This window comes from Vicugna pacos, chromosome 10 (assembly GCF_048564905.1).
Source record: "Vicugna pacos chromosome 10, VicPac4, whole genome shotgun sequence".
Lineage (NCBI taxonomy): Eukaryota > Metazoa > Chordata > Mammalia > Artiodactyla > Camelidae > Vicugna > Vicugna pacos.
The window spans coordinates 74,427,673-74,455,429 of NC_132996.1; the positions used below are offsets into that span (position 1 = coordinate 74,427,673).

At 58.2% G+C, this 27,757-nt stretch overlaps 1 protein-coding gene and 2 long non-coding RNA genes across 6 annotated transcripts; 1 reads left to right on the plus strand and 2 right to left on the minus strand.

The window, feature by feature from the left end:
* Nucleotides 1-4,074: 4,074 nt before the first annotated feature.
* On the minus strand, nt 4,075-4,784 carry LOC140698859 (uncharacterized). Its single transcript, XR_012076876.1, has 2 exons — nt 4,588-4,784; nt 4,075-4,474 (listed from the first exon to the last, which is right to left on the minus strand). It is a non-coding gene; the product is annotated as an uncharacterized lncRNA (long non-coding RNA).
* Nucleotides 4,785-6,042: 1,258 nt separating this feature from the next.
* LOC140698860 (uncharacterized) lies at nt 6,043-8,347 on the minus strand. Its single transcript, XR_012076877.1, has 2 exons — nt 7,900-8,347; nt 6,043-6,341 (listed from the first exon to the last, which is right to left on the minus strand). It is a non-coding gene; the product is annotated as an uncharacterized lncRNA (long non-coding RNA).
* A 129-nt stretch (nt 8,348-8,476) lies between these two features.
* On the plus strand, nt 8,477-23,269 carry TOLLIP (toll interacting protein). Of its 4 annotated transcripts, XM_072970566.1 has the most exons (7): nt 8,523-8,668; nt 9,318-9,430; nt 16,203-16,352; nt 17,414-17,596; nt 18,407-18,559; nt 19,328-19,418; nt 22,330-23,269. In XM_072970566.1, the coding sequence occupies exons 4-7, from the start codon at nt 17,438-17,440 to the stop codon at nt 22,539-22,541; spliced, it is 615 nt and encodes a 204-aa protein (XP_072826667.1). In that variant the 5' UTR covers nt 8,523-8,668; nt 9,318-9,430; nt 16,203-16,352; nt 17,414-17,437; the 3' UTR covers nt 22,542-23,269. The 4 variants fall into 4 exon arrangements, with proteins under 4 accessions (XP_072826669.1, XP_031531038.2, XP_072826667.1 ...); XM_031675178.2 differs by lacking the exon at nt 9,318-9,430 and having other exon boundaries at nt 8,485-8,668; XM_072970567.1 differs by lacking the exons at nt 8,523-8,668; nt 9,318-9,430 and adding an exon at nt 11,980-12,086.
* The last annotated feature ends 4,488 nt before the right edge of the window (nt 23,270-27,757 follow it).

Consider the following 27,757-nt stretch of genomic DNA (forward strand, 5'->3'; position numbering starts at 1 on the left):
CCAGAAACAGACAGATCCAGCAGGCGTAAGACAGGTGAGGGCACAGCTGAACTCAACAGCTCCGTCAATCAACTGGACTTAATTTGGGGGATGACACTGGAAACGGTACTGTTTTTTATTTCAGTTTACGACTGTTCATTGCTAGCATGTGGAAATACAATCGTTTTTTGTTTACTTCCCTTCATTCTGCAAACCTGCTAAGCTCACTAACTAGTTCTAGTAGCTGTTTTGTAGATTTTATAGGATTTTTCACATAGACAGTCATTCTATCTGTGAATGACGATGGTTTACCTTGTTATTTTTCAACTGGAATGCCTTTCATTTCTTTTTCTTGCCTGATTGCCCTGGCTACGATCTCCAGTCCATGTTGAATTGACATGGTAAGAGCAGACATCCTTGCCTTGTTCCTGTCTTCGGAGAAAGTACTGTCTTTCACCATTAAGTATCATGTCAGCTGCATGGTTTTTTGTAGGTTCCTTCTGTAAGACTGAGGGAGCTCCCTTCTGTTCCCACTTTGCAGAAAGTTAACAAATGGAATGAAGTTTGGATTTTGTCAAACACTTTTCCTGCCTCTTATCAGAAAATCAGTTGGGAATTTTCTGTTTATTTCATTTTTTAAAATTTTGTTTTTATTCTATTAATGTGGTAAATTGCATTGCATGATGATTTTTAAGCGTTAAACCACCCTTGCATTCCTGAGATAAAGGTCATATTATGACAATAAATTATCTTTCCTAGATATTAATGAGTTCAATTTGCTAAAAATTTTGTTAAGAATTTTGCATCTTAGTTCATGAGGGATATTGGTTTGCAGTTTTCTATTTTGTAGTGTCTTTGTCTGGTTTTGGTACTAGCATAATGCTGGCCTCATAGAAGGAGGTAGAAAGCATTTCCTCCAGTTCTTTTCTCTAGAATTTGTGTAGAATTGATGTTATTTCTTTCTCAACTATTTATAGAATTCATCATTAAAACCGTTTGAGTCTGGAGTTTTCTTTGTGGAAATGTTTTTAACTTAATAGATAAAGAACTGTTCAGGTCATCTATTTCTTCTTGAGTGACTTTTGATAATTTGTGCCTTTCAATGAATTTGTTTATTTCAGTCCAATTCATTTAACCTAAGCGAAGAAGTCCGTAACATTCTCTTATTATATCTGTTGAATCTGTAGTGATGTCGACCTTCTCATTCCTGGTGGTGGTAATTTATGTTTCTGCCCTTTTGTGGTCGTTGTTGTTCTTCCCCTGAGCAGTCTGTTTAGTGGTTTACTGATTGTCTAAAAGAAATTAGCTTTTGTTTTTACTGATTTTCTCTATGGTCTTTGTTTTCTGTGTCACTGATTTCTTCAGTGGCTTTTATTTTCTCCTTAGAATTTAATTTGCCCTTCTTCTTCTAGTGTCTAGGTGAATGCTGATGTCAGGGTTGTCTAATGTAGGCACGAATCCCCCTACACACTGCTTTAGCTACATCCCACAGAAAGTCATCTGTTATGTTTTTATCTTCATTCAGTTGAAAATGCTGTCTCAACTTTCCTTTTGGTTTCTCTTGTATACACAGGTTATTCAGTTGTTTGTTATTTCATTAAATGTTTTGTGGATTTTCCTGATATCTTTCAATGATTGGTTTCTAATTAATTCCATTTTGGTCAGAGAATAGACTTTGCATGATTTCAATCATTTAAGACTGTTTTCTGGCCCAGAAGATGCTCTATCTTGGTGAACATTCAGTGTACATTCACCAATGCGTACTCTGCTATTGTTGGATGGGATTTTCCACAAATGCCAGTCGGGTCAAGTTGTTTACAGTGCTGCGCCAGTCTTCCACACCCTCACAAGGTTCCTATCTGGTCCACTGAATGTTGAGAGAAGGGTGTTGAAATCTCCAGCTACAGTTGTGCATTTGTCTTCCCCCAAGCTCTTCCAGGCTTTGCTCCAAGCATTCTGAAGCCCTAGAATTAGATATATAGACTTTAAGGGTTCTTGTGTCCCCTCAATGAGTTTATCCCTTTGATACAGGAAAAATGGGGGCAGGGCACAAGAGGATAGCCATGTCCCAGGTCCCAGGGACTCAACAGGGACATGCCCCATCAAGTGAGGGTCTTTGGCTTCACACAGGAAAGATTTCAAGATCAAACCATAGTAGAGCAAAGGTGGATTTATTCAGAGGGTTACACACTCCATAGACCGAGTGCAGGCCATCTCAAGAGGCAAGAGAAAGGCCTAGGAGATCACATTCTGTAGACAGAATGTGGATCATCTTACTCAGAAAGGAGATCAGTGGCCTCAGAGCATGGAGTTGTCTAGGAAAAGTGAGATCGCCCTGAGGTGTGGGGCTGATGGTTTTTGTGGGCTTGGTGACGTCACATGCTAACAAGTGGGAGGATTATTCCAACTACTTTGGGAAGGGGCCTGGGAGTCCCAGGAAGTGAACCATCACCCACTTCTTGACCTTTTATGGTCAGACTTGAAACTTCATGATGCCAGTGGGAGCACCATTTAGCAGGTGTTGCATTTCAGTGAGCATATATTGAAGCTCAAGGTCTACTGGGAGAGGAATCTCCCGCCATCTTGGGCCTAGTTGGTTCTAACCAGTGTACGTCCTATCCTGTTTTTCTCAATGGCTGTGTCATTCTTTTAATGGTTGTAACCTGCTCCCTTCCCTCCTGTCTCACCTTTACCATCTTAAATTGGCCTTCTTTACGCCTGACAATTTCAAGGCAAAGCCTTTTGCATACTCTCCTCAGTGTCCTGTAGGTTATGTGAATTTTGACTCCAACTGGTGGGAGCAGGAACTACGCCTGGCCCTGTAGCCTAACGGTATTTCTTCTGTAACTCAGGTGGCACTCTCTCCTGCCTCAGCAGTTTCATCCCAAGTGTGCTCTGGTCTGTACTCAGCTGAAGTCTCTGCAGACAGCACTGCCCCTTCTCTGCGCAGGTGCTCCCGCTGTGAATGCCTGCCTGCCCAGCGGGCTCCTCAGCTCGAGGAGGCCACTGTCCTCACCCGTTAGCCTCCCTGCCCTCCCCAGGCCGTGAGTAGGGGCAGTCCTAGAGCCCACCTCATTTGTCCCCTGTCCCTCAGGGACCACTGAGCTTTGCTGCCTGCTGTCCAGTGTCTTGAAACGTACTGAATATATTTTGTGTGGAATTTTAAAATTCATACAAGCTGTTCTGCAAACATCTGCTTCATTGTTTCTCCCTGTTGCATTGTATCCATAGTGTGTGTGTAACACATTCTGCGGATTCAGTCCCCCGAAGATGGGTGATCAGGTTACTAGCTTCTGTAAATAAACAACTGTGCAACAGCCTTGAATGCATCCCTTGGGGGTCAGCGTGAGAATGTTCCAGAGCATACGCTCAGGAGAGGGCTCATGAGACATGACTCGTTCATTAAGCACCTCCAAGTCACTCCTCAGAACGTCTCTGCCAGTCTGCCCTCCTGCCAGCCACAGGGGAGCTGCCTGAGCCCCCTTCTCACCCAGACTGCGCCGTCCCCCTTCCTAATTGCTACCATTGTGATGGAGATAAGTTGTGTCTCCTTGCGGTTTTATTTCTCTTACTGGTTTTATTTCTCTCACTGTTAGTGAGTTCCAGAGGCCCTCCTACACTTGTTGAGCATTTGAGCTCCCCCTCTTTGAATGGCCAGTTTACAACATCCATCTTTTTATTTATTTATTTATTTATTTATTTATTTATTTATTTATTTCAACATTTTATTTATTTTTTATTTTGGGGGAGATAATTTGGTTCATTTATTTACTTATTTATTTTAATGGAGGTACTGGGGATTGAATTTAGGACCTCGTGCATGCTAAGAACACACTGTACCACTGAGCTATACCCTCCCCCCTGTTTAATTTTTGTTATTTTTTATTATTATTATTGAAGTATAGTCAATTTACAATGTGTCCATTTCTGGTGGACAGCACCATATTTCAGTCATACATAAACAGCTGATGCAGGAAAACAGCTGTGGGGCATGAGAAAGGCTGTGTCCCAGGTCTCTGTTGGGCCCCTGGGATGCGCCCTGCCAAGTGTGGGTCCTTGGCTTCGTGCAGGAAAGAATTCAAGAGCAAGCCACAGTTGAGTGAAGGTAGATTTATTCAGAGAGATACACTGAAAGGCAAGAGAAGGGCCACGAGGTATGGGGGTTGGGTGCTCAGATTAAAAGTAGGTACACACTCCGTAGACAGAATGTGGGCCGTCTCAGAACAGAGAGAGGGGTGGCTGCGAGGTGCTGTTGCTGGTACTTATGGGCTTGGTGGCTTCCTATGCTAATAATTAGAAGGACCAGTCTACGGGGAAGGGGCTGGGATTCCCAGGAAGCTGGCCATTTCCCACTCTTGACCTTTTGTGGCTGACCTCGGGACTGCCATGGCGCCTGTGGGCGTGTCCTTCCCCACGTTAATATATTACGATGGGCGTATAATGAAGCTCAAGATCTGCTGGAAGTTAAATCTCTCACCATCCTGAGCCTCAAGGCCTGCTGGGGGTTGAACCTTTCACTGTTTTGATGTTAACTGGCATTCCTGGAGTGGCTGTGCCCGCCGCCCTCCTGTCTTACACCCGGATACTCATTAACATCTGTGCACTTACCTTCTGGCCCCCTTGTCCCTTGTGATTTATGGGAGGTGCTCCTACAGTGTGCACGTGAACCACCTGCTGGTGTCATCCTCCACCAGCTCATGACCCTTCCTGTCGTGCAGATGACAAGGGCATGCGTACACCCTGTGGGCTGTGCTGCAACTTAAGTGAGATAGTACATAGAGAGCATTAGACCAATGCCCGGCACACGCGAGACACGCACAGGTGGCGTTTATCATGGCTATCACTCAGAATCCCACCCAGAGGCACACACAGAGCTGTCTGGGGCTCTTGGTGCACTGGGAGGCTTCACGAACGCTGGGACCCACACATGCAGCCACGAGCTGAAACCCAGACACAGAAAGGCCAAAAGAGCTCACCTCCCCTGGCAACGTGGAGACAGACTGGAAACAATGTCGATTCCATGGGTAGATGGCATCACTCAGGTGACAGGCAGGGTCGGGACCCTGCACGTTGGAGCTGGGTATCTGAGTGAGTATAAGCAGTGAGGTGGAGGAGCTGGTGTTTAAGTTAGAATTCCCTCTTCAGTCTACACTCTCTACAGAAATACACTTGGCTGGACCCCCAGCCTCCAGATTCGTCCCTTCTGCAATTCTCCTGCCAAAGTTGCTTTCTCTGCCCTCCCTCTGTGGCCAACCCACTCAACTCCTTAGGGCCCCATGATGACGATGGCTCACTATTGCCCCTTGCCTTGGCTCCCAATGCCCACTCTTGGGTTGAAACCCCCTTTTCTGGCCCACCTTTCCTTCTTCTGCCCTTCAGCCCCCTCTGCCCTTCTCAGGGTTATCAGATCAGTGCCCTGGTGGTCAGATGGCTTGCTCGGCTGAACACCTTGTCCTCATGTCTGGCTTCCCAAGTGTCTTTCCTTTCATCACCATATGTGTTATCTCCCAGCACCCTGACTCCTGCTCACACCTTCCCAGACGGACCAGAGGAGAGGTGGCAGGTTTACTGATTTTATCCTTTACAAACACAACGTAGGTATTGAATTCACCAAATAGTCATCGGACTATTTGGATCAGGAATTATTTTTTCCTTCAGCATAAGGCAGGGGTCTGATTTAAGGGTTTGTTTTGTTTGTTTTTTCGTAAGTTTTAGTACACTTGTTAAAAGATGCTTCTCTTTCCAACTGCTCAGCAGTGCCAACACTCTCAGAGGTCAAGGTTTCATGTTTTGTTTCGTTGGTGAATTTGTCTATCCCCATACCAATATCCCAGAGTCAAGGGCTATAGCTTTATAATCCATTTTGATACCTCCTAGGACAGCTTCCTTCTGCCTCCTGCTTCTCTTTCTTCTTCTAGAATGTCTGGGCTACTAACCAGCCTTTGTTCTGCTGTACAAATTCTATAATTAGCTTGTTACATTTCTTAAAAAGCTGGGACTTTAATGATAATTTCTTTTGTAGGGTAATTTGGGGGAGAATTGACATATTTCTGCCACTGAGCCTTCCTATCCATGAACATGGTAAATAGTTCCCAATTTATTCAGGTCTTCTTTAATGTCTTTCAGTAAAACTTTAAAATTTCCCTGAACACTTCTTTAAGAGCTACATTTTTATGTTTTCTATTTTGTGACTCTTCAGTTTTACAAAACCGTGTCCTCTGGTTACCACTGGTGTTTAGACACACGTGTAGAAGAGCCTCCCTTTGGACTCCTGGATCCTCTCCACCTTTCTCTGCCTTGCTGTGTGCCCCGGAAGTGTTCATCTACAGAATGCATCACCTGGTTAGGTTCATAGGAGACACCTGTAGAGATGAGAAGGGGAGGAGAGAGGTCAGAGCTTTTATTTCCTGAGGCCCCTCTCTTCAGGCCTGTGTCTTGGCAGTGGCTTCATTCCTCTGCTGAGGAAGTCTCTTTCCCAATCACCACTCCCTCCCTTTGTCCTCTCAAGGCCAGAAGTGGTAGCAGCTTCCTGCAGCTAAAAGTCCATCAGTGCGTCACCACGCCTCAAGTATTCACTCACCTCTGCCCTTCCTTTGTGAACAGTCCATTTACTAACATCCCTCCAACCATCTTTCTGAGTATGCCACCTGTTTCTTGCCAGAACACTGACTGATACAGTAATTGCCACTAGAAGTGGCCCCAGAAAACAGACAATCAAAATGGGATTCCAGGATTGGGTTGCTCATATACTGGATGAGCATCTGGATAAAATCCTTGCCCTGGGGCAACGGAACACTAGGAGTCTGCACCACACAGGGGCATCCCAGTTCCTCAAATCACCACCAGCGGTGGCTGGGACGTGGTGCAGGTGGAGAGCACGTGGACGCATGGTCACGTGGATGAGATATTTAGTTGCTATGACAAATACAGGATTACAGAAACCATGCAGTGGGCCGTTGACTTCTGAAGACTCTAGAAAGTACACAGAGGAAAAGGGCAATGCCTTGGCTGTGTCAGTGCCCTCTAGCCACACCACCAGGAACACATCTGTATTCAGCAAAGTGGCATCACTACTGGTTGCAACTAAGGAGACCATGCATATGGGGATGCACAGGGGACTCAGAAGGCATCGGAAAAGACTCCTTTTGGGATTGGGGCTTTTGTAGGTGATTCTGGGGACAGTTTAAGGAAGCAGGGTTTTGCTGTGGATAGGATGGTATCCGGAAGCTTCTTAACAACTCGTACCTAAAAGGAGAGAGCACTAGAAGGAGGCTCAGACTGCACATAACTGGGAAATGGCAGTGTCACCCAGGCAAGCTCGTGTTGCTCGCCCCGCGACAGGACAGTAAGTAGGGAGATGAGGTGTTGGAAAAAGGAACAAGGAACAAGGAACACCACCTTTATTTGGAAAGCCAGCAGACTGAGAAGATGGTGGTCTAGCGTCCCATAGAATCATCTTGCCTGAGTTAGAATTCAGGCTTCTTTTATACTAAAAGGGGAGGGTGTGCTGTCAAACATTTCCTAGCTCCAGTCAGCTTCTCCAGGGGAGGTGTCAATTTCGCCCTTCCCACAGTCATTCACAGATGGGCCTGGTCGGCATGTTTCTTGTGTGATAAACAAAGTTATTTCAGTTTATCGCTCATTACACAGGGTTCCCGGAGATGGACCCTTATGTGTTATTTAAGCTTAGGGGCAACATCCCTTTAGTAATTAACTCGTAGCAAAATGAATAAATTCAGAGTTTAAAGTAAAAGAAACAGATACAGGCTGGAGTCAGATCTGCCCTTTCCTGTTACAGCCCCAGGGCACCAGCTCCAGCGGGAGAGGGCTGCGGGGATGTGTTCATGTTTTGTCCGAGAGCACGCGCGGTTGGTGTGGTCAGTGGCCCCGTGTGATCTGGTTGCCTGTGAAGCTGCTTACGTTCAACACCAGGACGCCGGGGCTGGCCGCACACAGGCCTGTCCACCTCCTCGGGGGACAACAGCAAAGCCTCCAGGGAACTCAAGAGGCAGCCCCTGTCCAGCAGCTTCGGGGCAGGCCCTGCCGAGGGCCGTTGGGGAAAAAAGGAGGCGGCGGGGGCGAGGGGGGTGGTCATCTCTTGGCCTCACAGCAGACCGACGCGGAGGGCGGCCGCTGCCACCCCTGGTCACGCCGGTCACTCCCCGGCCAAGCACCGCGGGGCCGCTCCGGCCGCCCGGCCCCCGGCCTGGCCTCGCCGGCAGCGCCTCTCGGGGTCTGCGGGGTCCGCGCGCGGTGCCCGGCGCTGGTGGGGGCGGTGCTCCGGCCAGCCCGGGGACCCGTCGTCCCCGGACCCGCCACCAGGGCCGCCCCGCCCCGGTGACCCTCTCGGGCTGCCCCACTGCCCAGAGCGGCGGCCGGCGGACATGCGCACACAGCCGGCTCGAGAGCCTTGTCGCGGGGCCGCACCGCGGGGGAAGCGACTGCGCAGGCGCCCGGCGAGAGCGCGCGTGCGTGCGCGACGCCGGAAGGGGCGGTGCGGCGCTGCGCCTGCGCAGTGCGCAGCGCAGGGGCGGGGCCGGCCGTCAGCTGACTGTGGCGGCGGCGGCGTCGCGGGACCACCGACGGTTCGTGGCTCCGCGCGGAGGGTCGCCGGCGGGTCAGCTCTCTGCGGGCGAGACGCCGAGCCGGTCAGACCATGGCGACCACCGTCAGCACGCAGCGCGGGCCGGTAGGCTCCGGCCGTGGGCAGGCTCCACGGCCTCTGGGCACAGGGGAGGGCTCGACGCCGGGCTCTGGGCGAGCAGGAGGGAGTCCCCGGTGGGGGAGGCCCCGGGTCCCGGTGGGTCCCGGGTCGGGGAGGACCGCCTCCCGGTGGGTTCCCAGTGGGGGAGGCACGGCTCCCGGTGGGTCCCGGGTCGGGGAGGCCCGGCACCCCGGCAAGGAGGCCCCGGACCCGGTGGGTCCCTCCGTAGAGAGGCGCTCTGAACCCTGGCTGGGTGGAGGGCCTGCCATCCTTTCTGCCCGCAGGCAGGGTGAGGCTCCCAGGCTCAGCTGTGTCCCCAGTTAGTGGCCGTTTCTCAACCGCTCGGTTTCTTCAGTGACAAGTGGGGGGTTGGGAGTGGAGAGCTGGGCGTGCCCCTCACCCCTAGCCCTCTCGCCGTGTCCCCGGGGCACCGCTCGCTGTGTCTCTGCAGGAGCACGAGTACAGACGGTTCATGTCGGCTCCAGCCGCGCGTTCAGGCTGGGTTGGGTGGGTCCTCGTGAGTAGTGAAGCTTTTATCAAGCGCAGCTGTAAACGTGCAGTAGATGGACACCTGGGTCCTGCTGAGTAGGAATGAGGCTCCTCTCACGTGACATTTTGATGTGCCTTCCCTCAGAACGTCCGCTGCTGAGTGTAAGCCCCGCTGCCAGGGCTCCTCCCCCCTTGAAATGGGGCTGATGAATCTTGTTTGGGCTTCTGCCGACCGGAAAAGAAGCCTTTCCACAGAAGGTGATTCTGAGTTTGAGGAAGACCCAGGTCTTGTCAGAAGCCCTTCAGGCACAGAGGCTCTTCCTGAGCATGTGAATTGGACCTGACAGCACTTCCTGTCAGACTGGGGTGTGGAGACGTCCCAGAGTCAGGAGAGGGATTTTCCGCGTCTGTGTGTCTCCATCGTCACTGTGTACCGTGAGTTACCGCAGGTTGACTGTCAGCAATGTCTCATTTGTACACAAATGGCTCATCAGAGAAGCAAGGGACCCAATCAGGGCCTCCCCTGGGAGCAGTGGTGTGGCCGTCAGGCAGCACGGCCCCGGTCCTGGCCTGTCGCATGTCCTCGGCCTGCTGGGAGCTCGGTGCGCTCGTCTAGAACTCGCACGGTGGCGACGGACGCGTTGCAGGCAAACCCCGGGGGCCGGGCTCAGTGCGGGTGATCCCCTCCTTCGGCGAGGGAGTGAGCAGCCCCTGCTGCAGCGGGAACCAGGCATCAGAGGGTGTTTGGACTTGGGGCCTGTGCTGTTGAAGGCCTGGTCTGTCTGACCAGCCTCGTGCTCGTTGCTCTCCGGCGTGTTCACTTGCAGCCAGCGTGGCCGTAGATCCCACATGGAGACCAGCAAGTGTCTGCAGCGTGCTCCGCACGGCCTGTACGAGTGCAGTAAGGTTAGGTCTGGGCTCCAGGGTCCCTGCGGCTCACCCGCCGTGCGGTTGACATTAGTGTCTGGGCGACATGGTGCGGCAGTCACCAGTGTGGTGCTTGCCATCGGGATGTTCCACGTAGGGACGGTCACGTTCAGACCCATGGGTCTGAGCTCAAGTTGGGGTGAGCGGTGGCCCACCTGGGCTGGGGTCAGGAGGAAGTAACATTTGACCTGGGACTGAAGGGGGAGCTGGAGTTGGGAGACGGGTGTGAGGGAAGAGCGAGGAAAGCAGACCCAGACAGGGTCTGGGGGTTGGAGGGTCCTGGGAGGCGGTGCCTGCTGGCATGGGCCTGCCGGACCCCGAGGCCTGCGGGTGCAGGCGGATCTGGCGCTGACTTTGATCTGATTGCCACAGTGCACTTTTCTTTCTTTTTTTTTTTTTTTTAATGTTTTTGCCTGGCCCACACCATCTGGCTCCCACACCTTCCCGCCAGCCTGCTCCCGTCTGGGTTAGCCGTCCTTGTGGGGGCCTTTTTGCCAGTTTCCAGCGCCGAAGTGCCCTTACCTTTGTGGTCAGCAGAGTCTGGTGGAGGCCTCTTCCCTTTGCCGGGTGCACAGACTCCGTGTTGCCTGAGACCCCGCTGGCTGCCGTGTGCGTGTGGCTGTGGGCGGAAGCCAGGAATCCAGCCAGGCTGGTGGAGGGAGTTGGCGGGCGCTCCCCTGCTGGGTCCGTGCTGGGCGGCTCCCCTGAATGTCAGCCCACTGCGCGCAGGACAGGGTTCAGCCCGGGTGCCCGGAGCCTGGGCTCACACTCTCTCGGGCCCTCTCTGAAGTCTGACTGTCGCCTCCTGCTTGTTGTGAAGGAGTGACAGGCACAGTCTTTGGGCACGTGAAGGCGGAGGAGGGTCTGACCGGTCTGGGGTCTCCCCTGTGCTTGAGGGGGAGCCTGCCAGGAGTGTGCCTAAGTTCCAGGAGACCGGCTGTCTGTACCTTCTGGGCAGAGTGTTTCCTGAACGGCCCTGAGGTTGCTCAGCCCTGTGCTTTTGGCCCACTTTTTGCAACGTGGATGTTTCTGTTCTGACAAGCCTTGTCCAGCCAGTGCCCCTGTCAGTCCACCCCCTATTAAAAAGCACCCGATGGGCACCCCCAGGAGTGGTTGTGTGGGCCTGCCTTCCACGACAGGGCTCGGTAGGGGTTGCAGGACCCCTGCTTCCGACCGCAGCGCTGCTCCTGTCAGCTCTCGGGCCACGGTTAATGCTTGGTTGGAGGCCAAGATGTGCGGGCCTGTCCGTTGAGTCCAGGCTACAGGAGCTGATAAGGACCAGCTGTCCTACTGTCCTGCTGTGGGGGCCCCTTCGTCCTGTCTTTTCCCTGTGAGACCTGAGGCAAGCTGTCGGGGGGCCCGTGGTGTCCAGGTCCTCGGCAGCCTTGCACATGTTGGTAACTGTTGCTGAGCCTGACTTCACGGGGGACAGCGAAGGCTGACACTGACCTGTGTCACTTGCTCTGTGCTTACCGACTGGGACTGTGAGGCTGACACCGTCTGGCTGTCCTTGAGCGCAGCCTGCACAGGAGAGGCAGGGTGCGCGCCGAGCGCTCTGTCTTTGATCTCCAGCATCCAGAGGTCGGAACTCGTTCTCTCTAGGCTGTGCCTGCCTTCCTCTGCCCCAGCACCACTGCGAGCCCAGCTGTCGGCCTGCAGTGCTCACTGCTTCTTGCTCCGGGCACGCCCCTTCCCGCTGGCCCGAGTCCTGCCCCTCTGGGTCCCTGTGAGCTCTGCTTTTTCTGAGGCTGAGTTGGGAGAGCACCCGGGTTTAGACTGGCCCCGTCTTCCTGTAAGTCGCACCTTTCCACACGCGTCAGCCCTGCTGGCCATGCACCAGCCTTTCTTGTTGGGTCTGATGCTACCTGGAGAGCCCAGCTTCCTTTTAGGGAGCGTCTGCCTGGGGAGTTGTTAGTTCTTGGACTTCTCTCTCAACGTTGGTGTCGGACTGGTCTGTCGTCAGCAGCACAGAGCTGGATTGTTAAAGGTCAGTTCTGGGCCGTCTGTCTTTGTATTTTAACTGGAACACGTTAAAAAGTCTTATGTGCGTAGCTGTACGCACGCCCCTCCCCCCCACCGTGTTCTTTTGTGCTTTTGTTTCTTTTTCTCTCCTTGCCTTCTTTTGGGTTGAATAAATATAGTTTTTTAAGCTCCATTTTTTGGTCTCTCCTGGTTTGGGAAACATGTATTGTAACTCTGCTCTGTTTGTGGTTATCCTGGAAATTTTATCAAGCAGACTTATCAGGATCTAAGAATTACCGTTGTGCTGGTCAGCGCGCGCCTCGGTGGCCGTCCCAGCGTGGTGGTTGTGTGTGGAGGCGCTGCCTTGTTTACCCTCCTTCCGGGAGGACGTTGTTGTTTCGAGCTGGGGCCTGTTCAGATGCGCTCGTACACGTGTGCTTTCTCTGATTCCTGAAAGGGGCTCCCGCATGGGGTCCCGGGTTGACAGTGTCCTGCTCCCAGTCCGCGGAGATCTTTCTTCTGGCTCCATGGCTTCTGTAGAGCAGGCAGCAGTTGACTGTGCCCTGGGTCCCCGGCCCCTCCCGCCCCCGCGTCTCTTCCCTGAGTTCCGAGCGCCCTCTGGCCCCTCTTCCTGCATCAGCGACATCCACAGGGGAGTTCGCGTCAGTCAGTCGGTCCCGGCGCTGCTCTCACTTTGGTCTCTCGACTCGGTGTCTTCACGTGGACGCCTTTCTCCCGTGGTGCCTGCTGGCCCGGCCGGCTTGGAGGGAGGACCTGGCTGTCAGCTGCTCGGTCCCTGTGAGTTATTCGTCATGCCTCAGAAAACTGGCCACCCCGCCTTTCGTACGCGCGGCTTCCCTTCTGCACGCCTCCTACCGTTTATTTTTGCTTCACCTACAGCTGGACGGTGGGAGCCGGGGTGGGGGTGTCAAGTGTGGGGGCTGTGGGCCCCAGGAGGAAAGCCGCCTGTGCTTTGAGGGACTAGGGGTGACTGAGCAGGCAGAGGGCACGGCGGTGGCTAGTCTGGGCTGTTTGTCCTGGAGCGCAGATGAGAGCGGCCCCTTCCTGCCCAGGTCACCGGCTTCCCTCAGGGAATCTCGGCTGGTGCCAGCCCCCCCCCCACGTGACGGTGACTGTCTCCCCCCAGCCTTCCTTCCTCAGTTCCACGTCCATGCATTCTATGGCTCCTTGCGTCTCCCTGGAATGTTCCAGACGTCACAGACAGACCAGCCCCCTCCTTCCTCAGACCCCCCCCCACTTTGTCCCATTCAGTTGGGCAACACTTCCATCCTTTTTATCGCTCAGGCCAAAACCTCAGGTGGCCTGGCCTCTTCTGCGTCCCTCTGCCCACTCTGCCTTCCAAGCACATCCAGAATCTGGTTCTTTCTCAGTCTCTGCACCACCCACACACGGCCACACTTGCTCAACTGGTCCACCTGCTGCTATATCCCGCAGCCGGGTGCCAGGCAGAGCCAGACGGGTGGTGCAGTACGCCCCGGCTCTCACCTGCCCCGGGTTGCCCATCTGCCCCGGGTTCCCCGCCCGCCCTGGGTTCCCCACCTGCCCTGGCTCCCCACTCGCCCTGGGTCCCCTGGGTTTCCCACCTGCTCTGGCTCTCTACTTGTCCCCAGGTTCCCCACCTGCTCCCTTCCTCTCTTCTCTGAGAGTCAGAGCCCCTGGCCACCACTCCTGGCTGCCCATCCCCCCCGCCTCTGACCTCCTGCTCTCCCTCCCTCGCTTGCTGTGTTCCAGCCACCTCCCCGTACCTCCAGCTGCCAGGCAGGCTCCTCCCCACGTTCTGCATGATGACACCTCCCCGCCAATCGGGTCTTCGCTGAGATGACATCTCCACGAAGCCACCTGTGTGTATTTACAGTGCCGCCACTTTCCACACACAGTTAATTGGCTGATACTCATTTGTGTCTTTTCGTTAAAACACACGCATTGTGAGAGCAGTGATCGTTTCCCTCAGCTTCTTGCTGTGACGGTTCCATGGAGCTCACAGAGCGTCTGCCCATCTGTCCCAGCCCTCGGGTCCCCTCAGTACTTTGGTAGGGCTGGGGATGTTCCATCTCAGCTGACACCCGGGTCCTGGGCCAGCGTGCGGGCCGTGGAGCTCTGGCCGAGACCCCGTGGAAACCACTGGTTGTCCCGCCAGCTTTCCTGGTCTGGTGCTTGCTTGGGGACTGTGGTTGTCCTCTCTCTCTCATCGGTCTTCCAGCGTCTTCGTGCTCGTTAACACCACGGCCCCTCAGTCCCCTGGTACAGAAGTTGTGTGGGCTGCGGGCTCCGGCAGAGTCGGGACATCCAGATGTTTTGGCCTCGAGTAGCCCATCCTGACGTGGGTAACCCGGAAGGTTGGGGAAGGTGTGGATGATAGGAATAGGGGAGGGGGATGGGTTTATAGAGTAATGTAAGACCACCCTGACCCACCCCTGCCCTGGGCCTCAGCCCTGCTGCTGTCTCTGGCGGGAGAGCGGGTGCGTGTGCCCCCACATTGTGCCTTCAGGCAGAGCCGGCCCCGCAGACGCTCTGAGTACCGGCTCCTCCTTCCCAGCTCCTGACCTCACTGCCAGCCCTGAGAGCCCAGAGGCTCCATGGGGGGCGTGTTTGGGAGGGGGCCAGGCTCTGTTCTGGGTGCTTGTGTTTCTGGGACACCAGCAGGAACTGGCCGTTGGTGTGTCCTCAGCATCTCAGCCCTCCTGGCAGGGGTGGGGGGCAGGGCGCAGGGGGTCACCTCGGGCCTGCCTTGCAGGGCACGCCCTGGGACCTGTCTAGCTGTGCCACATGCCTGGGAAACGCAGCGGTGACGCCCTCAGGAGGGAAGGTGTGTCCCTCTCTTGGCAACCCCAGGCCTCTGGGCACCCGCTGGGCCCACTGGGCTGTGAGAAGTGCCCCCCCCCGATGGGTCCTCGTGATGCAGAGCGTGTGTGGAACGGCTCCTCTGGTGGCTCCGAGCAGCTCCCAGATGGGGTCAGGCCGAGCCAGGCTGGTGGTTGCAGAGGTGGGGGGAGCCCCAGGCAGATCCCGAGTGCGTCCACTTCCACCAGTGCCATGGGGTGTGTGTGGTCTGTGGGCCTGGGATGGGGAAGGAGGCAAGCCCAGGCCTCTGCAGGGATCCTCGAAAGGAATGGTGGTGCGGGCGGTGAGCTCCGTGAGCGCGGAGCCTTCTGCAGCCTGCTGGACGCCGTGTCGCTGGGCGGCCCAGGGCACCAGGTGCCGTCTGGTCTGCGCAGGAGAGGCCTCAGGGTCCAGGGCGTCTGGACATCCAGGTGGTCTCTGGTGGCTGCTGTCTGTAAACAGTTGCCAAAAGTCCTGCAACACCCTGGGGTCTTCCTTCAAGGTCCTTCAAGGCCCTCAGCCGGGGTCTGTGGCGTCCCCTGGGCAGTGACGGGGGGCCAGGGCCACCACAGGCAGTGCCTGGCCCTTGGGGCTGTGGCTCCGGTCCCCCCAGCAGCCAGGCCTCCTGCCGTGGGTCCTGCGGCTCCTCTCTTCCCTTCACCTGGGCTCTGCTTACACTGTGACCCCTCCAGCCCTCTTCCCACGCCTCCTGGAAAGAGCAGAGTCATTGAACTGGGGGTCACAGCGCTCTGGGTCAGGCCAGCCTGGCTGTGCGGCCCACCCTCCAAGCTCACCTCTGCTGGTGGAGCCCCGACCGACTCTTGCTCAGTCTCCTCCCGTTTCCTTGGGAGACGTCACTCCCTTGGAGCCGTCCCATCGCTTCCGTCTCTCCAGGGCTGAGTCTTGGGGGCTTCTTGCTGTTAATCCATTGGCTTCTTTTTGTCTTCGGGGCATTCTTGTATGTGAACCGTTTCTCCTGCAGATGTTTGAAGGGCTTCAGCCCAGAGACCTCTCCAGGTCTCGGAGATCACCCGTTGGTTTGTTGGACAGGTCTTGCTGGCAGCCGTCCTGGTACCAGGAAGGGGATTGCGGACTCACGGGCAAGAGCAAGTGGGGCCTGAGATCCGCCCCACTGGCCGGCTAGCGTGCAAGACCGGCCTCAGGGCAGAACCGTGATGGGGGGGGCCCTTGGAGCAAGAGAGGGGCCCTGCTCTGGAGAGTGCAGGCCCCCGGGAGGGGTCCGCAGGCTGGAGACCCGGAGCCTACGGCCCCACCCCCGACGCGCGCTCTGCCCCTGCAGGTGTTCATCGGGGAGCTCCCGCAGGACTTCCTGCGCATCACGCCCACGCAGCAGCAGCAGCAGATCCAGCTGGACGCTCAGGCGGCCCGGCAGCTGCAGTGCGGAGGGGCGTTGGGCAGTGTGGGCCGCCTCAGCATCACCGTGGTGCAGGTGGGTGCCGGCCAGACGCGCTCTCAGGGTGTCAGGGGCGCTGCCGTGTTGCTCCTGCATCTCTGGGAGGCAGAGACGTCTGTCCGTCCGTGTGTCCCCACTAGGCACCAGAGTTCTGTAGTTTGGGTTTCATGTTTAAGCCCACGTGACCGGGTACCCCCGACAGATAGCCTCCCTCCTCCGTGGGCGTCCGTGTTTCCTCGCACAGACTCTTCCTCGTCCCAGGCAGCCCTCTGGCTCTGCTGCGCCCTCGGCCCGTGTACGATGTGGGTGGGCCCCTCGGGCTCCGAGACCTGTGATGCCCGAGCGAGTTGTCTGCACCCCGGCCCCATGTGGTGGTGACCAGGGATGTCACTCCCGAGGGACGCCCCCTCATGAAGGGAGGTGGGGCACCAGCACAGTCACCATCTGGGGCACAGGAAGGGCCCTGGCCAGGCCTCACGTCTCCCGGATGCCCCGTCCCCTGCTGGCTGTGGCTGCCCTCTGCACATTCCTCCTCCTCCTGGGGGTGGGGGGTCGACCCCCTGTCCGGCAGCTCTCTGGTGTGTCCTTATCACAGACACACACCACCGAGCATGCATTTCTCCCCGTTCCTGGTGCCCAGAGTCCAGCTGTCCTCGGGCTTGATCCCAGGACCCACAGACACCACGGTCCATGGATGCTCCAGCCCCGTGTGCAAAGTGGGGCAGCTTTGCACGTGCTCCTGGGTGCTGTAGGTCATCCCCGGGTCCCTCTGCGTCACCTAACACCACGGATGCTACGTGAATAGCTGCAGTACAGTTTAAAGCCATATAAATCCTGCCGGAGTGGCAAATTCAAGTTTTGCTTTGTGAAACTTTCTGGAATGTTTTTCCTTAATATTTTTGATCTGTGGTTGGTTAGGCCCAAGGATGTGGAGGGCCCATTCTGCAGCTAGAACTGTGAACTGTGCTCTGGTGGGTTTGAGTAGCTGGGTGGACACCAGAAGACGCTGGAGCGGAGGGTGAGAGGGTGGGCCCCGCAGCCTAGCCTCAGCTCTCATCTGACGGCCGCCCCCTTCCTGTACCTCGGCTCCTTTTCAGGCCAAGTTGGCAAAGAACTACGGCATGACCCGCATGGACCCCTACTGCCGGCTGCGCCTGGGCTACGCGGTGTACGAGACGCCCACGGCCCACAACGGCGCCAAGAACCCGCGCTGGAATAAAATCATCCAGTGCACGGTGCCCCCGGGCGTCGACTCCTTCTACCTGGAGATCTTCGACGAGGTGGGGGCGCTGCCCGCCCGGGGCCCCTCGGGGGCAGCTCCGTCTGGCCCTTTGGCTTGTGCACTCGGGGCTTTTTAGGGCTTGGTGGCAGCTGTCCTGTTGTCCCCAGCAATGGTGAAAGGCGCGTGTTCACTGCAGATCCTTAGAACTTACATTCGGATGCGGCATCTCTGTGACAGCAGGTGCCCCAGGCTCTGCCCGCCAGGCAGATCAGGCAGCCGCTATCTGCGGGTGCGGGTGTGATGTGGGTTGGCGCCGTGCTGGGTGGATATAGGCCTCTATGGTTGGGTCACATGAGCCTCCCAAGTGTCCCTGGGGTGTCCGATGGCTGCGCTGGGCTCTTTCTCAGCCTGTCCTCCAAATGCCTGTCTGGGAGTGTCCCACAGCTTCTGAGGCCGGGCCAGGGTGGCCCCGGTGGCTCTGGTTGGCGGACGAGGGCTTGGAGGGCTCAGAGTGGGCAGCAGGGCTGAGATGGTCCCTGTGGGCTCTGCCCTGCTCAAGTGCCCTCCTCACCCTGCCTCTCCGGCCCGCAGGGTCGGGGTAAGGGAGGGTGGAGGTGCGATGAGCTGGGGGAGCGCGTCCCCGCGCTTGCTGGTTGGAAGGGGTGAGTGCAGTGGTCCAGTGGGTCCTCCCTTCTCCCTGGACCCACAGAGGGTGGAGAGAGGGGGCACCCTGCCTGGAGGGCTGGAGGATCCCAGGGGAGGGCCTCTGAGGGGTGGGGCTTCAGGAGACTATTGTTGGGGTGGTGCGCAGGGACGGGCACCCGTGGGGATCCCACTAAGTGCTGTTTCCCTGTGGTCCCTCCCTCAGCGGGCCTTCTCCATGGACGACCGCATCGCCTGGACGCACGTCACCATCCCCGAGTCGCTGAAGCAGGGAAAGGTGGAGGATGAGTGGTACAGCCTGAGCGGACGGCAGGGTGACGACAAGGAGGGCATGATCAACCTGGTCCTGTCCTACACGGTGAGGGCAGGGTTGGGGGGAACACGGCCAGCCTGGCCCTGTCCTATGTGGGGAGGGCTTCCTCTGGGCTGTGCAGCCTCAGGTCCCCAGGCTTTTGCCTGGCTCCACCCTCAGTGCCCCTGCTCCTCTGGGACCCTTGGGGGACAGCGGGACAGGGTTGGGTGTCTAGATCTGGGGTTCCTGCCACCTCCTTTGTGTCCTCGAGGCGGCGTTACTGTTGCTGTTTTAGCTTTTAGTCCAAGGTGTTCCCACGCACGCTCATCCCCAGCCTGGACGGTCACCGTCTGTCCTCTTGTTTCATCCCCCACCTCCTGGTCTGGACCGTTCTAAAGCGGGTGCCAGCACCGGGGTGCTTTCAGTCGCGCGCGTCCCATTGCACACCCTTAGCAGGCGTTTCCACGGAGACAGGGTCGTCGTGGTGCTTAGTTTAGCAGCTGAAACCAGAGACAGGCCGTCGTGAATCGTCACAGGCGTTGACCCGGAAGCTTGCGCTTGGGTTCACGTCCTTGAATTGTGTTCTCTTCTTGCCACATCTCGGTCGGCTGTGGCTCAGTAGGTCTGAGGGGCACTTGGCCGAGGCATTCTCCTCCTGCTCCCCCAGCAGAGCAGCGCCGGGGTGTCAGCGTGGGCCGGGTGTCCGACGACGATTCACGAGGCTCTGGGCCCTATGCTGCCCCTCCTCGTGTGGTTCTGTTGAGGCGGGAAGTGATGAGGCTGGGATGTGCCGTGTTCCTCTGTGACCCCCTGATCGTCTTTGTTGTGTTTCAGTCACTGCCGGCTGCCATGGTGATGCCGCCTCAGCCTGTGGTCCTCATGCCCACCGTGTACCAGCAGGGTGTCGGCTACGTCCCCATCACAGGTGTGTGCTCTGCTCTCCTGGGCGCGTCCGCGGGGGGCGGCATCAGAGGGGGCCAGGGTCTGGGGCTGTGTTTGAATTTCTTATGCGTATGTCAAGAATAGAATTTGTTTTTTCCCTAACCATGGACACAAATGAGGTGAGCTGAAATTTACAGAGGTGTAGAAGTGCAGTTTCTGAACATTTCAGCGCGTGAGTTACCGCCACTCGAGGTCACGTTCCTAGGAAGTTGGGTGAGCTGTGTGCGCCGACGTTAGTGTTTCTGTCCTGCTTATTTACTCCTGCGAGTCAGCAGCCGAGGGCAGCGTGGCTGAGTGGAGCTGGATCCGCGTGGCTTTCATGCCTTTGAATTTTCCACCTGACATTGGCCTGCTGGTCAGCTCCACTCTGGCCTTGGCGGTGACTGGACTCAGCTAGGTTCCCACATTAGCGGCCATAAAACCAGGCAGGACTTGGGCAGTGGGAGGCCCAGGGACACAGGGGAGACCAGGTGTGGACAAAGATGCCATGTGCCCGTCCCCAAAGCTCTAGACCCACGGTCCAGCCACTGCCTTCTGGGGTGAGGTGTGGACCTCACGTGAGGACCCCGTGTTCACTGCCCTCGAAGCCACCTGCCTCCCAGCTTGAGACCTGAGACCGTCCCCAGGTGGAAGGGAGCTGGGCTGCAGAGACTCAGGGTTTCGTCTCTGCTGTTCCCAGAAGTGCCGGCGGTGGGAGTGTGACCCCAGCAGCAGGTCTGTGTCTGCCATGCAGACGAGGGGAGGTGGGAGGCGGTGCCAAGCGAAGCTGTCCGCTGTCACTCTGGGTGACTGGGGATTGTTGGAATCCTGACCTCAGGATTCCGCGTCCTGGCTCCAGCCTGCACCCAGGTTTGGTTTGACAGTTGGTGTGGGTGTCTTGCCAGTGAGCCCTGTGGCGGGAAGCACGTGGGTGCCGAGCTTGGATTTTTCCTGCTTGCTGGGGGTGCCATGAGTTCACGTGGTTTCTGTCCGTTCCCTCTGCCCCTCCTCTCGCAGGTACGTGGATGGAGCCCCTGTCCCCACCTGCGTCCTTGTCTGCAGCACTGATGGGGGCCATCATTCCCGGGGTGGGCGCTGGGGGCTCTGGGCCATGTTGTGTGCAGCCCGGGGGGCCGTGTGCCCTTGCTGGCTCAGCCTGGAAACCCGTAGGCTCCCAGGAAGATGATGGGGAGGAGCCTCCCTCTTGGAGCTCCGCTGCCTCCACCTGCCCAGCCCCAGGGCACTGTCTTGGGTACCACTGAGGCCCCAGCGCTCTTTCCCTGTTCCCTGAGATGCCCCCTGCCAGCCCCAGCACATCGACTCTTGAGGCTTCAAGGAGGGTTTGACACACGTCCAGGCTGTTAAGTTGGTGGTTCAGGAACATGCCCCGTTCCACAGGACGCCCGCACAGCCCTGGGCACTGCCTATAGGACACCATCCCTGAGGTGCACTGGCCGGGCCTCCGAGGGGCTATGGGTTTGCAGAGACGCCCCCTCCCCCGGCTTTCCACTCCCGTTTCAGCGTAGGGATGCTGGGGAGAGCGGGTCTGCGGGGACTGTGGGTTCACCTGGCTGCTAGGAGGAGACCTGGGCACCGCGTCCCCTGCCGCGTGGGCGTCTGCCCTGCACGGTGCGGACCTCCCCGCCACGTGCGGGGCTCTGCCGACTGCAGGGCGTGACAGGGTGCTTGTCTTGGAGACGGGAGAGGCTGTGGCCTGACCCTCGTTCCCCGTGGGGAAGGCAGGAAGGGTCCTGGAGGCCGCCCCCGCTTCCCAGGTTTCATCTCCCTTCTCCCCGCTGCTGAAAGGTGGTGGGCAAGCGCCTTCCTGGCCTGACTCCTGCTCCCAGGACGACCTGGGGCCTGGTCTCACCAGGCTCGAGGGCCTCACCTGGGACCTGGGTGACCTCTCGCCTTTCAGGACATCAGGCCCAAAGGCCCGTGTGTGAGGTGTGCGGGCGGGTACTGGGCACAGTGTGGCCCAGGAGGGACCTGGGAGGGGACGCGAGCGCCGCTGCCAGCGGGTCTGCGCCCTTGTCCCAGGAGACGGCCGTGCACCCGTGGCCAGCTCCCACTATTTCAGTGCCTATCAGCCCTTCCGCCGGTTCTGACTTGGGCAGCGTGGGGCTGCCCCTAGGGCCTTCTGACTGCAGACGGGGAGAAGGCATCATGTCCTGAACTTCCTTCTCAGCCCAGCGCCCCCGGGGCTGGGTCGGGAGTGTGGTCTGTGCTGTGTAAGGGGTGACGGGGTGGAGCCCCGCTTCCTCTCTGGTGAGGTGCCTGCTAGCTGCGGGCTCTCTCGCACACCCCCCGGGGTTTGTCTGGGCGTCCTTGCCCGGCCCTGGCAGGCCGGCGGGGCCCAGCTCTGGCCCCCACCCTCAGCCTGGATTTTCCAGTAGCTCAGACGTCGCCAGGTTCCTAGTTCATCACCCACGTCTGACAGGAGTGAAGGGAACGTAGTTGGCGTGAGGAGGTGACACCAGGAGCCCCACTTGTAACTGGTGGGGCCGGCAGCCAGGCCCCCCCGTGGAGACCTGGCACATGGCCGCCTGGTGCCTGTGAGCGCCTTGCAGGCTGCCTGCTGTCGCCACGAGTGCTGTGCGGGAAGGGGCTGCTTTTGTGGCCCCTGGTCTGTGGCGGGGGTTTGCCGTGCGACGCAAGTGCCCTAGATCCTTGGGGCCAGAGCGTGAAGCACCTTCCCCCGCTGCCCCTGCTGTGCGGTGGGCTCGTGGGAGCTGCCGGACACTGGGTCCCCCCGAGCGCCTGGCCGGCTTCTGAGCTCGTGCTGGGAGACGAGATGGGGTCGGGGCCGCTCTCCTGGGGAGGCCCATGGGATACGTCGCTTCCTCCCTGTGGCCAGAGCTAGCCTGAGCGTCAGTGACGCTCCGCTGTCCCTGAACTTCGTCTTCTGCTTGCAGGGATGCCCGCCGTCTGCAGCCCCGGCATGGTGCCCATGGCCCTGCCCCCAGCCGTGAGCGCCCAGCCCCGCTGTAACGAGGAGGACCTGAGAGCCATCCAGGACATGTTCCCCAACATGGACCGGGAGGTGATCCGCTCCGTGCTGGAGGCCCAGCGAGGCAGCCGGGACGCCGCCATCAACTCCCTGCTTCAGATGGGCGAGGAGTCCTAGATGCGCCCCGTGCCTCGCTGCAGCCCGGACCCGTGGGCCAGGCGTCCCCGGGAGCCCCGCCCCAAGCCGATTCCTGTGAAAGCGCCGTGTCGCCCCCCCCCAACATCCGCGTCCCCGTCCCCTCCCTTGTCGGTGCATGTGGTCTTCATCCCACAGCTGCTCTCAGCGTCGATTGGGTTGGGTGGGTGGCTTCCCTCTTGCTTCACATCGGAGAAGAGCCGACCGTGGCGTGTCCCGTGTACCCTCGCTGGCTTCCCGCCCCCGGGCACGTGTGTTCCCCCTCACGCCGCCCGGGAGGCTCTCCTGGGAGCATCTGTCCCGCCAGGGCCTTAGCGCTGAGCCGCCTCCGGTTTGATTGCTGGCCTGCGATAACGCCACCTGAGCCGGGAGACTCGTGAGTTTAAGGCACGTAGAGTCCACGAGCAGCTGGCCTGGGGTTATTGTTAGAACTTTCAGGCTGAGGGCGCCTCTCCTTCCCTCGGTGTGCTCTGTGGCCTGCTGACCAGGGTCTGGGCTGGCCTCGCCCGCGGGCGTGCAGAGCCGTTGTCCTCAGCTCTGGAGGCCCCTGAAGTCTCTCCTGCTGTTTCACACTGAGTCTGCGCAGCGTGCTTCCGAGAGGCAGGGGTTGCAACCCCTTGCTGTGACCCCCTCTTGCTGCAGAACCTGAGGCTGCAGGTGTGAGAAGTCGGTCCAGTACTTTGTTTTGTTTATTAAAGGGCATTTAGGAACCGCTGGCTCACTGCTGATGTTAATTTAAGAGCACGTGGGGCCCCCGTGCTGTCGCTCAGTCTGGATGACAGGGAGGACGTCTGGTGACCATGGGCATCTGAAGTCTTCCCTAGAGGCGGGTGGTGCCCGTGCTGTGCGGGCCGCACCCTGGCCCGGCTGCGGCCTCGGACGCAGAGGTTGGGGCAGGCTGGGTGACATTCACGAGAATCAGATACCTGAGAAGTGTCTCGAAAGCGATGCCCTTAGAATAACACGGGTGCTTGGGAGACGCACGTGGCCCCTGCTCCGTCCTTGGAGGCGCCCAGCCTTTGGACACGGAGGTGGATCTCCGCAGCGTGGACTTCTGTGCAAGGTCGGCAGAGGGAGTCAGGACCTGAACTTGGGCCTTGCGCCTGCACGCACAGGCTAGGTGTGATGTCGGCCAGAAAGGCTGCTTTCTGCCCCCGAGGGGTGCATCAGGCTTGCTGTCCGGGCGGTGGCCCTGGGTGGGGAGCTGCGTTGGGGGTTGGGTTTGGACCACCTGTGCCTTGCTGCAGACTGGCCCTCTGATGCTCGAGAGCACTGGATGGGCGGCGGTGGCCCTGGTGTTAGGTGGTGACTGCAGGGCACAGGCGCGCCCTGCCTGCTCGCATACATGCGGCCCCTGGGGCCTCTGTTTGTGGGGGAAGGGGGGCGTGGCTTCAGGACAGGCCCCAAACCTGCCACCGCACCTCCCTTCCTGTGGACGCTGCTTCCGTCGCACATCACAGGGCGCACGTGGTGTGAAGCCTTTGTTAGTTAAATCAGACTCCCATCTGCCGTGGTCACAGTCGGGCCCTGTGTCGTGGGTGGTGCAGCCCCTCAGGGAGGCCTCCCCAGGCTCGGGCGCCCGCAGATGCTGGGTCCGGGGGCCGCAGTGCCTTGCAGGTTGTTGCTGCTCTGACGATTGCTCTGGGTCCAGTCTGGCCGTGTTGGTGAGGAGAGAAGCATTTCCATCAGCCCCTCCCCCGTCCCCGCTCCGCGCCCTGTCACGGGCCCTGGGGCGTCTGCTGTGCGATGGCTGCCGAAATGGTCCTCAGAGCTTTGCGTTTCTGATCATTCTGTTGGGGTCCAATGTCCAGATTCCTCTTGGATTGTAAAATGTATTTTTACTCTCAGTCTTCTAATTTAATAAACGGTCTGTGTGAAAACAGAGACGTCAAGTCCTCCAGGGAAAGTCCGCCGGTTCTGCTCTGTGCTTTCAGCCTGGGTCACGACAAGCAGGGGCGCAGCGGTCGGCGTAAGCCCGCCAGCACACTGGACGCAGGCGGGGAGCAAGGCTGGGTTCCAAACGTGAGCCTGAGAGGTTCACGCCGAGCGCGGAGCACGGAGGGCGGCGCTGTGCTGCTTCTCGCGGGCCTGTCTGTGGTTCTCTCCAGGCCGTTGGATGTGGGAGCAGGGACGGAGCACGGGCCACAAGGCGCTTCCCGTCTGAGAGGGCCCCACGACCCCACCTCTTGGAGCCGGACCCCAAGCGGGACTTGGCTCAGGCTCGTGCCCCAGGGGTGCACTGGGGGTGGCCGGGCGGGGGGCACGCGTGTGGAAGTGGGTGGACGCAGTCAGGTGTGTCCTGTCCCTGGCCCCGCCCCGAATCAGCAGCCATTCCTCCAGCGGAAACGCTGTCCTCACTGAAGACATTGCACAGCCCAGGTGGAGGGTTGTGGGGAGCCCACCCCGGCCGCCCTTGGTCAGGCTCCCACGTTGTGGGAGTGTGAGTGCCGTACACAACACTGAGAGGCAAGGGGCCCTTCTCCCCAGCAGCCCGGGCCCAGGCCGAGCGAGCTTCCTAGGTGTCCACCGCGTCGGGGACGGGCTCGTCTGCTGACACTGTGTCCCAGGCCAGCCCACGGCAGGCGCTCAGCCTAGAACAAGGGGTGGGGTCACAGCCTTCCCCATTGTGGGCCTCAGCCTACACTGCCCGTAGCCCCGGAAATTCAAGGGAGAAGCCTGGTTGGTAGAAGGAAAGGCACCTACCTTGTCCTGGAGGAGCCCGAGGTGGCCTCAGGGCTCCAGCTGAGATACGGAGTGGCCACTCATTGGCTCAGCCAGCACAGGAGGACGCGGCCACAGAGCCAGGCCCCCGGGGATCGCAGCAGCCAGTTTTCCTTTGAACCACATGACAACTTAGTGTCATGAAAACGATAAATACAAAGTGCAAGCAAAGATGGAGACTCCAAAGCACAGAAACGCAGAACCAGCAGATAGAGCTGTTAGGAGTGAAAATGGAGCTGCTGGAGGCAATCCCTTGACAGGTACCTTGTTAGCAGGGTGGACGTTGCTGGGGGGAGTGACCCAGCGGGGCCGAAGTCGCGCACTGGACGCAGGGCCCGGGGGGGCCAGGGGACAGCTGGCGCCTCTGGTCGGGACTCAGGTGAGCCCCAGGGAACATGAGGTGAGTCTGCGTTGAGTGTGGACCCAGCATGAAGCGGTGGTGCTCTGGGGCCTGGACAACGGGACACAAGGACTCTGGGCCCTACGCAGCCGGGGTCGGGCCGGCTGTGCGGGCGCTGGCAGGCGGGTTAACCGGGCCACGGTGGTGGAGACTCTCCCTTCCTTTAGGTGCTCTGGGCCACTCCGCCCCAGGTGGGGTTCTGGGGGTTGAGGGGGCATGGGATCAGGGCTCCCACCGGCCCCTCCTGCCACAGCAGTAGTCACTGACGGCAGGGGAGTCAGTGGGCAGCTTCTGCCAGCAGCTCAGCCTGTCCATCCTGGTCAGGGAAGTGACCAGTGCATAGCTGGCCCCTTAAGCCCCAATTTTAGAGGGGCCTTGGTGGTGCTTTGGGTCCATGGTGTCAGTGGTGGCCCCTCTATCCTGGGAGTGAATGCTGTGGGTCCCCCAGGAGGGGTTGGGGGCTCACCGCTCCAGACACTTGCCCTGGTGTCCTCTGGCCAGTGGTTCTGGTCTGAGGACTGCCTGGGTCTGGGCGCTGGGGGTGGGCCGAGGCCCCCACGAGGAGGGTGACAGCTGTCTGCGTGGTCATTGGATTCTGCTCTGTGTACACATCTTGTCGGCTGCCCGTCCAGCTTGCCCCAGTCACCACAGGGAGCCACGGCTCAGGGCATGTGAGTGCTTCTGGCCTTTTGCTCCTGGGGGAACCTCAGCCCCCACTCCCTTGCCCCTGCTGCTTGGGGACCAGACCCCAACGACCCCTGCCACCTTCAGGCCACATCTCAGAGTGCAGCCACTCTGCAGCTCTCGGTTCTCGGCAGTGCAGGCCTTCATCTGTGCGGTGTCCCCTGGGTCCTGCTGAGGGTCTGACTTCCCCAGAGCCGGCCCAGCAGCTGCAAGGGCATTCACTCCCATGTCGTAGACTCTCCAGTCACCCGCCCCACCAGCAGATTCAGAATTTGTCAGACCCTGAGGTGCTTTCCCAGCTCCCGCAGCTGGGAGTCACCCCCTCCTGCACAACAGGGACCGCCCCACCCCGGCCTCCATGCTGACCCTCCTCAGTCATGGGACTCCCCGGCTTGCGGAGGTCAGCGAGGAGTAGGCCGGCTCTGCAGATGGGGGGCTCCGAGGGTCCCCATCACAGATCTAGACTCCCCCCTGGCACCAGCAGAGGGGCTTCTGAGGTGGTGGTGTAGAAAAACGTGTTATAGCTCAGTGTTACAGCTCAGTTGTGACAGCAACCTGGATCTGGGCGAGAGACCAAGCAGCACTCAGAGAGCTGGAGAACTCAGGTTTATTACGCTGGCGGGCCCAGAGGAGTTAACACTCCAGGCTCTGGACCCCGTCTGTAGGTTTACACAGGCGTTTATAGGCTGCCGGTTTTACACTTTACAACATCATATGCAAATAAAGTATAACAGAAGTTGACCAACCAGGAACAAGCTTTGTAGAAATAGCCCAATCAGGAGTGAGAGAAATAACCAATCAGGAGTGAGCTCCATGCAAATGAAGTACTACAAGTGGACCAATCAGAAGTGAGAGTAATAACCAATCAGGAGTGAAGGAAATAACCAATCAGAAGTGAGCTCAGGGAACCAATAGAATTTTAGGAGTAAGCAAGCCGTTTCAGAGGCAAAAAGTGAGATAGAGCCACTGGGCCAGGGAACCAGGTGGTGCTGGCAGGAGAGTAGTGGCCCTGCTTGGAGGCCCTGCTGGTTTTTTTTATGGGGCTTCCCGCCTCGGTGGCAGGTGCTGCTGTCCGTACATGGAGGTCCTGGCCCAGCACTCACTCAGTGCCTCTGCCCTCCAGTGGCCGGATGACTGTTCGTCTTCAGCCTGCCCAGGAGGCCCTGACTCCTCACCAAGACGGGCTGGAGGGCCCCTGGCAGCTGGTTCTGGCCCTGCTGCCTTGGTTTCCCCACGCCTCCTAGGTGCTTGGGGGGCCACACAAACCCTGGACGCTGGGCCTGCATAATTAAGGAAACTAATGCAAAGCAAATGATTCCATTCAGATAGTAACCAAAAGACAATGGGGTGGCTCTGCCAATATCAGATAAAACAGACTTTAAATTTTTAAAGT